The 16300-nt window shown below is 37.3% G+C and overlaps 1 protein-coding gene across 1 annotated transcript; it reads right to left on the bottom strand.

The window, feature by feature from the left end:
- Positions 1–8220: 8220 nt before the first annotated feature.
- Positions 8221–12826, bottom strand: LOC140857066 (uncharacterized). Its single transcript, XM_073255336.1, has 2 exons — positions 9160–12826; positions 8221–8682 (listed from the first exon to the last, which is right to left on the bottom strand). Exons 1-2 carry the CDS (start codon positions 12791–12793, stop codon positions 8324–8326), a joined length of 3993 nt encoding a protein of 1330 aa, XP_073111437.1. The 5' UTR covers positions 12794–12826; the 3' UTR covers positions 8221–8323.
- Positions 12827–16300: the final 3474 nt, after the last annotated feature.

Here is a 16300-nt window from a genome sequence, read left to right on the forward strand (position 1 = left end):
CTCATTCCAACCGCTTAGTTGGGAGCAGTCCCATTTTAATTTCGATTCCATTCCGATTTCGATTCCGGAATAGAATAAGAATGGATCAATCTATATAGAACTCAAGAGATGTCGGGTTCGCAATCAAAATCAGAATAGAAATGAGAATCGGAATGATTAGGAATCGAAATCAGATGATCCAATCTTCTGAAATATTTAGTTCGTGATCGGAATCAGAATTGAAATGAAAATTTGAGTCCATAAAAGAGAGTAGAGATTGAGTTCTATATAGATTGAGCTATTTTTATTCCATCCCAGAATTGGAATGGGACTCCTTCCAATCAAACGGTTGGAATGAGAGTCATCCACTTCGATTCCGATTCTAGACCTTCACTCCTTCCAATAAAATACTCTCTCGATCCCTACTCTTCTCTATGGATTTCAATTTCGATACTAATTCTGATTTTGGAAGGTTAAGAAGCCATCGATGTTGCCATACCTCCACCAACATCAAAACCTTGTGCATGATAGGCAATCATCTAGATACGGGCCCAAACTCTCTTGGAATTCACACCTTCCAAGAGCATATCTCCAATAGAGTTGGTGAAGTCATTGGAAGTTGATATCAATGACTTGGGTTTAGGTCCCACCCTCATCCAAATTTCAATCCGGTTTCCTGCCCTAATTCACCAAAAAAAAGGAAAAAGAGAAAAAGTGCATATAAGCTGTTTAAGAAAGCAATCCAAAAGTGCATATAAGCTGTTTAAGAAAAAGTGCATAAATCTTCATTTGGATGTTTCCATAGTCCGGCAACGAAGCAAAGAGAATGGGAGCAGGGCATGGGAAGGCTGGGAACGGCTGTAGCATCGCAAAGATTAACTGATGCAATAATGATATAAATTCACTTTGTCTCTTTGTGGTTGCTTACCAAAGCAAACCATGTCAAAAGAATGAATTCTTACCAAACTTATTTGAACAACATCAATTTACACAGAAGTTCAAAACAAGAAGATTGAGACATTAATGCTTCGTAGAATACCTCAGATATGCTCCATGCCTTCAGCTTATGAAAGCTGATGGCAAACGTACAACTTAATAATACCAAATCAATAAAAAAAAAAAAAGAAAAGGAAAGGATCAAGGGGAAAAGTTGGTTGGTACAAAGAATTAGATAACTTGCCCAGCATAAATATTTGCAAGAATGACAAATGACTTTGAAACAGAGACGTGTTAAGGAAAAGGGAAATTCCAATTTTTAGTTTATGGACAGATAGAGCAGCTAATTGCCTGAATAAAAGCACTGACGAGTTCAAAAGAGGTAAAAAGGAGAGAAGAAATGAGATTTTAATTTAGAGAGATTGTGCCAAAGGGGATGCCCCAAATTGAGAGAAACAAGAGGATAATCAAAGTCTGATATCCTTACTAAGAAGAAATCCAGTTGTCGGAGATCCCAACGCCACCAATAAAGGCAAGAGGGTGAGAGATTGCAGTTTGGCAGGGTGAGGATGGATTGGGAAAGCTAGGGAGGCCGAAACTAGGTTGTGCCAAAAATCATTGGGGCGGAATTCAGAGACACAGATCGAAAGTTTAGGGGGAATCGAGAGGAAATTAGGATTCGAGCGGATGATGCTGCCGCGTGTGCTCTCCGTCGGCCGTTGGCAACGTGAAGCTTTGAAGAGAAGATGAGGCAACTGGAGAGGAAGGGAATGATGCGAGCACAGATGTCAAAGCAACCGTGGATGATCCATATATCGATCCATCTTCACAGCTCTCGAAAAAATGGGATGATCCAGATTCATTTATCTGTACAGATCTCAAAATAGTTACTGCATGAGTAAGATCATCCATCCGTTTGCATAAATCTCAAAACAATCTAAATATTCATTCACGTACACAAATTGCCAAACAACAACATGGGTGATTTGAATATTTATCCATATGCATAAATCTCAAATTGATCCATGATTGGATTTTTCATTCATCTATATAGATCTTGAAGCAATCTAAATATTCATCTGCATAGATCTTAAAACAATTATACGGATGATCTTAATATTCATTCTTCTACATATTTCTCAAAGCAATCAGTAGATGATCAAAAATATTCATCTATTTATATAGATCTTAAAAGATATTGGAATAGGCCAAAACAAAAAGAAGAAAATATTTTTGCCACTTGGAATGGTAGGCTAATTTCATCTGCTAGTCTGAGAGTTGAAGGACTATTTTTTATCAATTGAAATGGCAAAATAACACCATCCGCTAGTCGTAAAGTTGAAGGACCAACTTGGAGTAATTTGAAAATTTGGATGATCTGTTTAAAATCTTTTAAAGTTGAGGATATCTTTGAGATTGATCTTAATTTGTGTTGCTTAATCCAAAATTATCAATAAACAACTTTACAATTTTAATATTATATAATTATTATCAGGTTGTTCACAAACAATCAATCTCTAGTTTGAAACTAAAATTTGGCAAACCATTTGCTGATATCGGTTAGTTATATCACTGCAGATTACTTCCTATAGAGATGATATTCTTATAAAGTTCTCATGTTCTGTTATCATGAGCCATCTTTGCAAACAAGCCCTTTAATATTAAGCCAAATTCCGTAGGGCAGCGGGTAATCATAAGAAAAGAACCATGTAGAGTTTATTCATAAGAAAACATAGCAAACATGTGCCATACAAGTGAGCTGGCCATAAGAGATTCACTGGAGGAACCATTTCCATGAGGAAGACTCTCATTATGCATGCTAGGAAATGAGTAGAAGCTAAAGGATGCATCAAGAAATTGAGGGTAAGCATGATAGGGTTATTGGTTACTTAGAGGCAAGACTAGAGGAAGCGGTATGCAGGGGGGGTGCATGAGTGACAAGAGAAGGGTAGGAAAAATAGAAGGATTTTTATGCAACAAAACCAGCCAAAATCAACCAATAGGCTTGCGACAATCCATAAAGGAAAGATCCTGGCAAGAGTGGAATGCTTGAGCACCTAACAAAGAAGGTGATGTGCTAGAACTGGTAATTTGAGTAGGACGATGATATCGATAATCCCCTTTTTTTTGCCAGAAGATGTATGCATGAGGAGACTTGTGGACGTAAAACTTCTTGTGTTCGCCTGAACGGAGATTATGTGTATAGGTTACCAGTAGTGGGAGAATTAGAATAAAGCCACTTAATTATAAGGTGATTGCAAATAAAAGCTAAAATCTGAAACTATGTACATGTAATGGTGGCGTATGGAAATGAAACACCCAGTCGGAGCAACTTTTTCTTCAAATGCATGGATCTTCATTGTCCCTGAACCAATGAACTCACAAGCTGCTTTGCGGCTTAAAAGAATAATGCCTTCACTTTCCATAAAGCAAACGTATTGAGCTCTTCCAGCCTCAACTCAATAAAAACTATGGAAATCCAAGATCCATTTATTTGAAGTGTTAACACTTGTGGAGAACTCTGAAAGCATTTTCATCATGATGTCCTCACAACCTCAGACACCACCACTGCATCCAGAAAACCACAATTGCCTTTGTTCTTCTTTGTATGTTATGAAAAGACAACCTAAAAAGTTTTCGCATGAGTAAAATTTTTCAATGCGTACACAAACAAAGGTTTCAATGTAGAAAAGCATAAATAGCTAGCGTGGAGGTTTTGGAGTCTCGTACCTAGGTATTTCTGGATTAGATGCCAGAGCTGGCATCAAGACAAAAGGAAATTGTACTATACCAACAGAGTTGGTTGTTGCGATCGACAAATATCCACGCTACATCCTCAGCAGTAAATAGGATCCTCCATCAAAGGCCTGAAGAGGCTCTTCCAGCCAGGACAGCTAACATGAGAGGGTTTGAGAGTGACAGGAATCATCTATGTGGCACTCAACACAGTAGCATCAATCGATTGAGGAACAAAGCCTTAACGAAGAACCATGAAAACATATTTGAAGAATGGTTAGCCAGAGGTTTGAAAGAAGGAAGAAGGGCTTTGAAAGAAGTATTGAGGTTTGGTGTGAGAATAGTGAGGAGTCTCAGAGAACATGGACATGTAAACAGTTCCTAGAATATAGCCAGCGGGAAACCTTGCTTCTCAGGGTAGTGCCTTGTATGATCTGATTAAATAGTTTTAATCCGTTTATTATTCAATTTGAAGAAAGGTTGGTCTGTGTCAGGCATAGTTTATTTGAGAACATGTGATGTTCTCAGGATTTCTCATATTTCCCACCACTGATAACTGTTTGATGTTGTGTAATGGCTGATGATGGTAAGTAACCAGTTCACAATCATCTGTTCGTGAATGAGACATATTGGATCTTTGTGCTCAGCCGCTTGAAGTTCAATGGCACTACTGGAAGCTTGTGGACTGATTCTAGATATGGTCTTATTAAATACCGAAGTAAAGATGGAACATGCAAACATTTGTTTGGGTGCAAAAGTACATGTTAATGGTCTTCACAAGCCGTCAACTTCTGGTACCGTAAGCTAGCAGGGAAACTTGAACATTGAGAGAATCCTCTGATTATCTATCAACATGGTATATATCCAATATATTGCCTAGTTTTGTACTTGTGCTTGTTATATTAGGGAATTGCCCTTTGGGTTGGAGTGTATTCATGAATAATTTGAATAATACTGCATGTGTTTGGCAACTTTGGTCAATGATTGCACAAGATTTGTCCGTTGACCACCGTCTGTTTCACTGGGATGTAATGCTAGTGCTTGACAGGTCTTCAAGTGAAAGTTGAGTGAAAATATTAGCGTAGTATTATTGCGTAATGGTACTGTTAATTGATAATGGTAATACATCGGGGTTTTGTCTTCTTGTTGCTTTGATGGACCCCTTCACATTAGCTTCCTTTCACCATGGAGATTGTCCGAAACAGCAATTGACACCCAGTACCAGTATCAATACTACATAAAAGCTATAGTAGCATTTGTCGCATGAGCAAAATTTTTCAAGTTATACACAAGCAAAGGTTTTTCAGTGTAGAAAAGCATGTATAGATAGTGTGGAGGTTTTGTAGTCTCTTCGTGCAAATCAGATCTCATTGAATTTGTTTAACTGCTGATACATAAGACTGTCATAGTTTTGTAAAAGTTTCCGAGAAATTATTTGACATTTTCAGAAGCCTTTTTCTTTTTTTGCTTTTTATTTTTGGCTTTGGCAGATGCTTAAGTTGGTTTGAACTTTGAAGACAAAATGATTAGCAATATGTCCTAGTTAGGTACTTCTGGATTAGATTCTAGAGCTAGCATGAAGACTAAGGGAAATTGTACAATGCCATCAGAGTTGGTTGTTGCAATCAACAACCATCCATTCCATGCCACATTCTCAGTTGCAATTGGGATCCTCCATAAAAAGCCTGAAGAGGCTCTTCCAGCCAGGTCAGCTAACATGAGAAGAGGGTTTCAGCGTGACAGGAGTCCTCTATGCGACACTCAACACAATAGCATCAATCAATTGAAGAACAACGCCTTAATGAAGAACCGTGAAAACATATTTGAAGAATGGTTAACCAGTTTGTTATTGTTACATTTATTTTGAAAAAAGAGTAATGGTGCGAGCACAGCATTTCTCATGATAGAGTGCCTGTGGTGGGTGAAGTCTCCGAGAACGTGGACGGATAAAAAGTTCCAAGAACAGCCTTTTATGATTTGATTCAATACTTTTTATCCGGTTCTTATTCAATTTGAAGCAAGTTTGGTCTCGGTCAGGTGTAGTTTATTTGTCTTATCAATTATTTGGTCGGCTGCTCTCACTGGCTTTTTCTTGGCTTCAATTGGATATGTTTAGGATGGGCTTAGTTGGGTGGAAATTTTCTTGATGGAACGCTGAGCAATAACAGTTTAGCCAACTTCAGTCTGTGTTAGTTTAATCCAAGCCATTTTGAGCCCCACGCTTTGGATTTTGGAATACACCATTGTCGTCTCCTAGCTTCACATGGCAATATCTTTTGCTGTGAAATGGCTTTCACATTTTATCAGTTGCTTTCTTTAAAGCCGTGCTTTCTGTTAGCAAGGGGCTAATATATATTATTTTTCAAATGGTCAAAGTCATCAGAGAAAACATTACAGGGCATGAGGAACCTTGAATGAGAATATGGGCATATCGATATTGAATGGCCGAAATGAGGAGATGGTTGCAGGGCCCGAGATATAAAGTCGGGGTTAAGTAGGCTTTCTTTAAGGTAGTATAGTCGCAAAAGAATCCTATTCTACTTACTACTAACATCGTTAGCTATTTTAGATGGCTTCCAAATTTGCAGAAGCATATCACAGGCATCTATTTACTACAAACATCGTTGGATACAGCCCTTGCAACAAGCTATAAAGTGGAAGAGGTTTTGCCCTCTTCTTTGGTTACTTTTTTTGACCCCTTCTCCTCCCCGTTTTAAGGGACCTGCTGCAGGAGCTCGCAGGCTTTCTATGCAAATAATACATACATACCTGTTCTACAGAAATGGGCATTAAAATGGATCGGCAAGAGACATCTCAATCTTATTAGATTAGGCCTTGTCTATCCTTATCCGAGTAAAGGAAAAGACAACTATATGTATTAGCATGGTCAAGCGAGAATCCATGGCCTTAACCAACCTTGAAATGGTGAAGTGAATATTGACTAGCAGCAATGGTTCGGTGAATAGGCTCCATGGTCTTAACCAACCTTGAACCACGAACCTAAGAGAGTTAAGAAACTATTACCCTCTATTTGGTATGAATGATGGATTGAAGGAAGGATGGAAGGAGGAGGAAGGATGGATGGATTTTCTATCCATCCTTTTATATGTTTGGTTAAACATGGAATGATGGGTGAAAATGGTTTCCTCTGTTTGGAATAGGAGGAATAAGAGAAAGGATGGATAATATTTTACAAAATTACCCCTTAATAAAAATATTGTTATTATTAATTTATAATATTTATTTATACTAAAGGAGTAAACATAAATTATATAAATATTTAACTTAATACATGATTTCAAAAATTAATTATATAAAAAACTAACTAATTTATAATTTAATTTAAATAGTTAATTAATATTATATAAATAGTTAATTAAAAAATAATAAATATAAATAAAAAATAGAAGATAATCTAATTATTTAATTATAATTATAAAAATTATATATTAAAATTAAAATAATAATTAATAAAATTTAATAGTATATAATTAATAGTGTATATAAAAATATATATATATAATATTAATAAAAAAATAGTATTATATTTTTATCAAAAAATTAATGAGAGGTAATTTTATCACTATTAAAATCCATCATTAAGTGCCCCATCCATCCTTCTTTCATATTCTCAATTTGTGAAGATGCAAAATGATGGGCCAGGGGGATGGACAATCTACTTTTTTCATCCATCCTTTCTATAACTTTTTGAACCAAACGATGGATGGAGGCCATCCATCCTTTCAATCCCATCTATCCATCCTTTCATGACCCCAACAAACACAACATTAGTATCCATGTAAAGCTTGAATAGATTAAAATTCATACTTAAATTAGGATATTTCAAGTTTAGAGTGTTTGTCAGAGAAATTACTTTAGGTGACTTTTATCTAGAAGAATTTGATTGCATGGGAAAGTTTAAGCATCATCTAGAGTAGTTTCTAGGATTTTTACATGTCTGGGATATGTGTTCCATGCCGTGCCCTAATGATTTAGTTATATCTATTATTGACTAAGGATTGCATTGTCTTCTTTATAGATTCCTCAAATCTTTCTCTTTCCCTTGCCTTTCCTATTTTCTTATTTATCCAATCATTAAGTAAGATGCAAAGTTTTTTTTTTTTTTTTTTTTTGCAGTTAAAATTCATTAATTGTTAATTCTTCTTCCAAATTCTTCTTCCAAGAGTCATACTAGAAGTTTATCTCGCTAGTCTTGTTCGACCATGCTTTTGTCAATTTGACAACTAGCTATGACTATGCATACAATTCTAAAAAGAAGCCTCCTTTGTATTTAGAATTTTTGAATGTTGCCATGGTTATATCACAGTGATCCATCAGTCATTTGTGTTTCCCCTCTCTTTTTAATACTCATTGATCCATCAAAAAAATCATTCCATTTGAAAATATAACTTGGATCATGACATCATAGGCCATCTATGAAGTGGCGGCACTAGACATAAAAGAAAAGTAAAGTTTTTTTTTTTTGGTTTAAAAATGGAGGAAGTGAGACACTTCCCTCAAATTTGTTGAAAAGAATAGAGAATGAGAACAATAATGTGGAGGTTCATATGATGCTATCTCTACAATGTAAAAACAGAATAGATTTACAAAAACTTATACCATGCAACATGAAAGAGCTACATCATATTTTTGTAGCTTTTAAGCACTACATCTATATTGAAAACTCCACTAATTGATGTAATTTAATTGAATTGAATGGCTCGTGAATAGTTGGAATGTTGCCACTTATGAATAAGTGAGATACCCTTTGCATGGTTGGTCGTGCTTGTGGTGTACCATGGATGCATGAAAATGCTATAATAGCCAGCAACAGCACTTCTTTTACCATATCAGCTGTAGGAGGTGAGATACGTTGATCTAACACATCAATGAATAACATCTGCTGGATGTCTGATGATGATAGAGAGGAGATAAGATCACCCGGATACCTTCCCATTATTATTTCTAATATTATTATGCCAAAGCTATATACATCACATTTCTCATTCGCCTTTGTTGTGTATGAAAGCTCTGCAAAATTACAAAGAAATGAATATTCTTTTGTTTCCAATTTCAATAACTTTTTGAAACTTGACAAAAATGCCAAAATCTTGCTTCCACTTGTCAGATGCAATTTTTGGCTTCCTTAAGTTATATATTAATTTTTTGAAATAATTTGATATTTGTAAAATAAATGTTATTATTGATGAATTGAAGTTTATGCATAGTAGTGGTTTTTACTTCTTTTACTTTCCTGAAATGATTACCAATTAAATAATATAGTTGTCATTAAAAAATTAATTATCTATAGGCACTAGTTTTTATTTAAATATCCAAGTTTTGGTATAGATAGATTCATAAACGAAAGATATAAGATACTAATTCTATTTTCAAATGGATGGTAAGCTACATAAGATATTGAAATAGAAAAATAATGCAAAGTATAAGACATATAACTTACAAATAGAGTTATTAAAATAATAAGGAGAAATTGGAAGCATGAATTACCTGGGGCAGTATATCCAACTGTGCCTGCTAGCATGCTCCAATTTGATAAATCAGATCTTAACATTCTTGCAGTGCCGAAGTCCGAAAGATAGGCCTTGAAATCAGAGTCTAATAGTACATTGTTACTAGAAATATCTCGATGCACTATGGATGGATTACAATCATGGTGCATATATGATAAAGCATGAGCCACATCTTTGATAATACGAACTCTTCTCTCCCAATTCAAATCCTCTGCTGTTTCTTGACTGCGAAAGTTGCTAGCTAAACTTCCCTTCTCGATGTACTGATATATAAGAAATTTACAACCTGGATTTGAGCAAAACCCATGAAGTTTCACAATGTTGCGATGACGAATTTTGGTTAATGCTTGAATCTCGCTCTCAAAACTTTTCTCATCAAATACTTCTTCCCTTAGATGAAGTTTTTTAACAGCCACCATTTGTTCCATTGGAAGTTCTACTTTATAAACTTTACCATATGTTCCACTCCCGATGCAATATTTCTCATCAAAATTTTCAGATGCATCAATGATGTAGTCATAAGCAACTCTTCCATCAAAATTCAATATCGAGAATATATCACCAATAATAGCATAATTATCCTTTTGCTCTACAAGTTTTCCTCTCCTACAAAGAGCTGCAATGATGATGGCAAACGTACCTAAAAGAACCAAGCTGCCTAATATAGGAGTGATAGCAAAGAGTATAATATGGTTTTTAGTTGAATGCCGAATGCTTACAGTGGTTGATCCACAAGAAGGCAAACTTGACACTTCACCACATAAACCTTTGTTATGGATAAGCCATTCTGCTTGAGCATTTTGAAACAATTTGCTTTTTGGGACTGGGCCTTCCAAATTATTGTACGATACATCAATTGACGACAAACTCAACATGCTTCCAAAAGATGAAGGAATGGCACCAGACAGATTATTGTGGGATAAGTTCAAGGATATTAAATATATCAAACTTGCTAGTTGTGATGGAATCTCTCCTCCAAGAAAGTTATTGCTTAGATCAAGTAAATCTTGCAATCTTTCTAACTTTCCAATTTGAGACGGAATGCTCCCATTTAGTTTATTTTTTCCCAATCTTAAGGTGCGCAAGTTAATGCAACCCTCTAATTGTTGGGGTATTGGGCCACTGATGTCATTATTAGACAAATCAAGAATTTGCAGATTAGACAATTTTCCAAACTCCGAGGGAATTATTCCAGATATCTTATTATCACATAAAGTCAAGTTGAACAATAAACTCATGGTACTTAACTCTCTCGGTATTTCTCCTGCAAGTTGATTTGAAGAAAGGTCCAGAACTCTTAGTTGAAGCAACTTCCCCAATTCGGAGGGTATATTCCCAGTAAGTAGATTTCCTGAAATCCTGAAGTATGTTAAATTTTGACAATATATCCAACTTGATGAGATTTGGCCATATAATTGGTTGTAGCTCATGTCAATGTAGACTAGATTTGGATATATCCCAAAAGCTTCGGTGATATTTCCGTTAAGCTTGTTTCCATCAAGGCGAACTCTAAATAAGCTGGAGCAATTCTTCAAACTCCTTGGAATGGGGCCCTCAAAGTAGTTGTTTTCTATAGCAAGATATTGAAGCACACCTCCTCTACAGATCTCATGAGGAAAGTAACCAGAAAAATTATTGTCACTGATAGCTAGGCAAACCATGTTGGAGAGGTTACCCAGTTCTTGGGGCAAAGAGCCTGATAATTGATTGCTAAAAGCATGAAAGTCAATTAAAGTGGTGAGGTTTCCTAAAGTAGAAGGGATGGAGCCTGACAATTGATTTTCTGGGATACCGAGATTACGTAAGTTCACTAGGTTGCCTAATTCATGAGGGATTGTGCCTGATAAATTATTGTTGTTGAGGTATAGGGTCTTGAGTTTGATGAGATTGCCTAAACTGGAAGGGATGGAACCTACTAAATTATTGTATGAGATTTCTAAATCCAAGAGGTTAACTAGATTGCCTAGTTCATGGGGAATATCACCAGAGAATAGGTTTCTGTGAAGGTAGAGCATTCTTAGGTTGGTTAGGTTACCAAAGATGGAAGGAATGGAGCCTGATAGTTGATTATCATCAATATCTAGATCACATAAGTTTATTAAGTTGCCTAATGCACGAGGGATGGTGCCAGATAACTTATTTACGGCAAGATACAAGGTCTTAAGTTTGATGAGATTGCCTAAGCTGGAAGGGATGGAACCTATTAAATTATTGTATGAGATTGATAGATCTAAGAGGTTAACTAGATTGCCTAGTTCATGAGGGATGGTGGCGGATAAATTATTATTGTCAAGATATAAGGTTTCAAGCATGGTGAGGTTTCCTAAAGTGGAAGGAATTGAACCCAATAGTTGATTACTTGCGACATCTAGATAACTTAAGTTCACTAGGTTGCCTAATTCATGCGGAATGGTGTCGGATAGTTGATTTTCTGAGATTCCTAGATTACGTAAGTTCACTAGATTACCTAATTCATGTGGAATGGTGCCAAATAAGTTATTGTTGTTGAGGTACAAGGTCTTGAGTTTGATGAGATTGCCTAAACTGGAAGGGATGGAACCTATTAAATTATTGTATGAGATTTCTAAATCCAAGAGGTTAACTAGATTGCCTAGTTCATGGGGAATATCACCAGAGAATAGGTTTCTGTGAAGGTAAAGTAGTCTTAGGTTGGTTAGGTTACCAAGGATGGAAGGAATAGAGCCTGATAGTTGATTATCATCAATATCTAGATCACATAAGTTCATTAAGTTGCCTAATTCATGAGGGATGGTGCCAGATAACTTATTCACAGCAAGATACAAGGCCTTAAGTTTGATGAGATTACCTAAACTGGAAGGGATGGAACCTGTTAAATTATTGTATGAGATTGCTAGATTCACGAGGTTAATCAGATTGCCTAGTTCACAGGGAATATTACCAGAGAATAAGTTTTTGTAAAGATAGAGCAATCTTAGATTGGTCAAGTTACCAAGAGTCGGAGGGATGGGACCGGCAAGATTGTTTCCGAACAAACGAAGCGTACGTAGACTCTTGAGCTGACCAATCTCTGGAGGCAGTGTGCCCGTGAATTCATTCGAGGAGAGGTCCATCTCGATTAGGTTGGAGAGGCTGGCGAGAGCGATGGGTAGATTGCCGGAAAGGTGATTATGGGAGAGATCGAGGGAGGTGAGAGCGGAAAGCGTGTGTATGCTGGGCGGGATTGTTCCAAACAAGTAGTTGCGTCGGAGGTGGAGGTGCGTGAGAGATGGGACGGCGGAGAAGTTGAGGCTATCGAGCTTACCTACTAAGCCCGCACGAGGTAGGCTGATGCCAGTGATCACAGCTAGGCCTCCATTAATCTCCGTGCAGGTGATACCATACCACATGCACGCGTTGTTGGAGAGAGACCAAGAACTGAGTTGTTGGGTGTGTGGATTTTGAAGGGTGGATTTCCAGTGGAGCAGAACTCTCGCTTGGGATTCAACGGTTGAAGAAGCAACTACCATTGCTGATGAGTAGTGAAGAATTAGGAAGAAGGATAGCAGGAAGAGGGCAGTGGACAGAAGAAGATACGGAGAGAGGGATTTGTATTGGGAAGGAGGCCTACGACTAGGATCCATAGTTAACATGGCTCTCTAGGTGCTCGGTGGTTTTTGGTTCTGCTGATTGGTACCGAAATGGGGATTCAAGCGCCTTACTTATAGACCGAGGGAGCACGTTCACGACGATTCTTAGGCTGTTCATGAAATCAAAAAAAAAAAAAAAAAAAAGACTCTGTGGTCAATCTGATGATCATGTTTCTTTCAGCGGCCATAAACAATTAATGGGTCGGTGATCGTGAAATAAAAATAGATAGAAAATGACTCTCAGTGGTCCCCCCGTCAACCGGGTCATGGCCGTGAAGCACCCCACCATGGCCCTCCTTTTGGCTTCGCGACCATCCACGTCCATTTTCATTGTCCATGTAAGTGGGTTGGGGGTGCACGGTTAATTGTGAGGAGGCGGTCGGATGGGGAGCACGGGGGAGGGGAGAGCGATAAAGTTACCCTCCAAGTTGATTTAATCACTTTATCCCCAAAATGGCTCTTACCTTTACACTTATTTCCCTCTTTTTCGATGCCATTCACCAGCAGCCAAGCAAGAGCAACAGGTATTGCTGATTATAAGGAACACAAAACCGTCCAATTTTATGAATGCACTGCTCGAACAACAAGATGCAAGTAAGCAAATCTCAAAATAGAATTTATAAAAAAAATATTTACTTATAGCAAGGATCAATGAATGTTGATAAGTATGCAAAATCTGCTACCCTGTAGAATTGATCCAATGAGCACAATAGAAGTCTCCAAAGTTACAAGACAAGGAACATTTCATGATTGAAATCCTGTAGTTCTCGCAGAACATATTTCCAGTCAAGAACCGAGTCTATATTATTCTGTTTCGGTAATACGTTAAAATCGTGCGTACCATTTTGATTAATAAATGTGGGAGGAAGTGTCTCGCTGCCTCCATTTTAACTCAAAAAAAAGAATGATGAATCAAAAATCAGTTCATATTAGTTGGTTTATCGGTCAACTTTCTTTCTCAAAAATGTTGCTTGATTAATGCTAGATTAAAAAAATCCTCCATAGCTATCCAGTTAGATTAGAAATTTAAGAGGCTTGCAGCAGCCAGCGGAGCCCGGGGGTGATTGAAAATTGGAAAAGGTGCTTTACTAGGTGATGCATCGATGTCTCGTGATTGAGAAAGTCATTCATGATTCATGGTTCTCAATATAGTTCCTTCTATGATGTGATTAAATACTTCTAGCCCATATCCTATTCAATTGGAAGATAGGTTGTTTCGGATCAGGGGTAATTTATTTGTCTGATCAACTATATGGCCGTCTGCTCTCAATGAGTTTTTTTTTCGGGTTCAATTGGATATTTGGGTAGAATTTATCTTGATGGAATTGAACCGATTGCATTCCGGGTTTCCTTTAACCGGAGCCATGTTGAGCCCCACACCTTGGATTTTGTTTTTTACGTCGTCATGGTCTGCTATCTTTACACGGCAGTGTCCTTTGCTGCGAAATGGCTATCACATATTATTATTAGTTACTTTCCCTAAAGGTGGGGCTTTCTCGTTACCAAGAAGCTAATTATACTTTCAAAGGGTAAACTTTTTAGAGAAAATGTTCAGGACCCTGGAATAAGAACCTGCGAATATCATCAAAAAGAATAAGACCCTGCGAATATCAATATGGAATGGCCCAAATGGTGAAATGGCTGTAGGTCCGGAGATGTAAAAATTAGGGCTAAATAGGCTTTCTTTAAGGCAGTAGAGTTGGAAAAGAACCCTGTATATTCCTGTTGAAAATATCTATACGACCATCTTAGACTTGCAATATCATGCATTTTAAATGGCTTTGACGCATCTGCTGAGCTTCCTATAACGTCTACCAACGGCTATGCTGGCATTACTTATCTTAGTGTTTGCGGTAAGATCTACAGCCGCTAGAGCAAAGTCTATTTTGTTGGAGATCATAACCTGACAAATTCGAGCTTTTGTGTTTGATTAATTCGTTCCAATAGGGGAGCATAAAAATTCACTTTTGAAGGCTTCATCGAACCTTTCATTAGAATTGAAGTAAAAATAATAACAAACTTTTTTATATTTAAATGTATTCTTGCCCGATGCAAAGATAGTATGTCTGTTGGTGATTCTAGTGGATGATGAAGAGTTTAGATAGCCTGAAGAAAATGGTCGTCATTTGTTTTGATAAACTATCTATCACCATCACCCTGTAAACTATCTATCACTATAGCGAATTTGGAGCCTATCGAACCAGCTCCATCTATAATCACCTTCAAAACTATGGGGCACCACAGCATCCCTACACACTATACCTAATAGAATTTAATCTCGTATGCAACTCAGTAAATTTGAACCTTTCCCCAAATGTACTGTCATAGAATTGGTATACGGGAGGCATATACAAGAAAAGGATGAAACACAGGAAACTACGCTGTAAGAGACCCAAAACTCTAAACAGTCAATCAAGCAGGTCATTGTAAGAAAATATGTTGTTGTCAAACTAATCAATTTGCAAGTTGAAGAAAATTTAATCTCAAGATTCAAGTTGACTTTGGTTTTGTTATATTTGAACTAGTCCGATAGTGTTGTTGCCAGCCCACCCACATGGCAACTATAATTGCTTTAGCATAAAGTCATGCTGAATACGTTCTCTTGCTTTCATCAATCAACTCCATCTCTAGTTAAAACATCTTGTTGCAGTGCGAAATTTCTTTTCTTCTTCTAGAGCTTGATAAGTAATAATTGAACTTTTTTATTTGAAGCTTTCCCCACCACCAACCGAGTGCTCCCCAAGTCACGCGGTTGGCACATCCCAATCGGCTCCCCTCCGTCCCATTTCCAACCGAGTGTTCTCCAAGTCACGCGGTGGCACATCCCAATGCAAAAATAAATAAATAAATAATAAAAAAAATAAAAAGGAAGAAGAAGAAGAAGAAGAAGAAGAAGAAGAGGAGGAATGCAATGCAAGTCAACATCTCTACTTATAATTCTCTATTGCATGGCATGACTTGGTTATACTTATGCCCAGTCCTTCACAGTGGGGTGTGGGGCCTCGTGCGTTCCATCGTGAGGAAGGACAAGGCCTTGGACAAGGACGAGGGCTTCTTTACTTTACATATATTTCCAACCGAGACTTCTTGAAGTCAAGTGAGTTCGACTTTCAAGAGTCCCCACTGCTTCGAAAACGAACGTTTACTAGATTTATCCAGATCTTTTTTTTTTGGTAGAAGATTCATCCAGGTCTTTAAAGGAAACAACCTATGAAGGGACGAGGTTTTCCTGTCCTCACATTTGGTTCTTTTTTCCCCCCTCTTCCTCCCAGTTGTAGTGCACCTGTTACAAGAACTCCTTGGCTTTCCTACAAAAATATCTTTATTTGGATGATGGACAAAAATAATGCATACAGACCTGTTCTACCCGAGTTATTTGACTCTGAACCAACTAGAAAAAAGTTCTCTAGGATTTTGGTTAACAAATAATGGAATACTGAAATGGGCATTAAAATGGATCACTTTCGGCAACTGACATCTTAATCTTAGACGATTAGGCTTTGTCTAGCC

Source organism: Elaeis guineensis, chromosome 4 (genome assembly GCF_000442705.2).
Source record: "Elaeis guineensis isolate ETL-2024a chromosome 4, EG11, whole genome shotgun sequence".
Lineage (NCBI taxonomy): Eukaryota > Viridiplantae > Streptophyta > Magnoliopsida > Arecales > Arecaceae > Elaeis > Elaeis guineensis.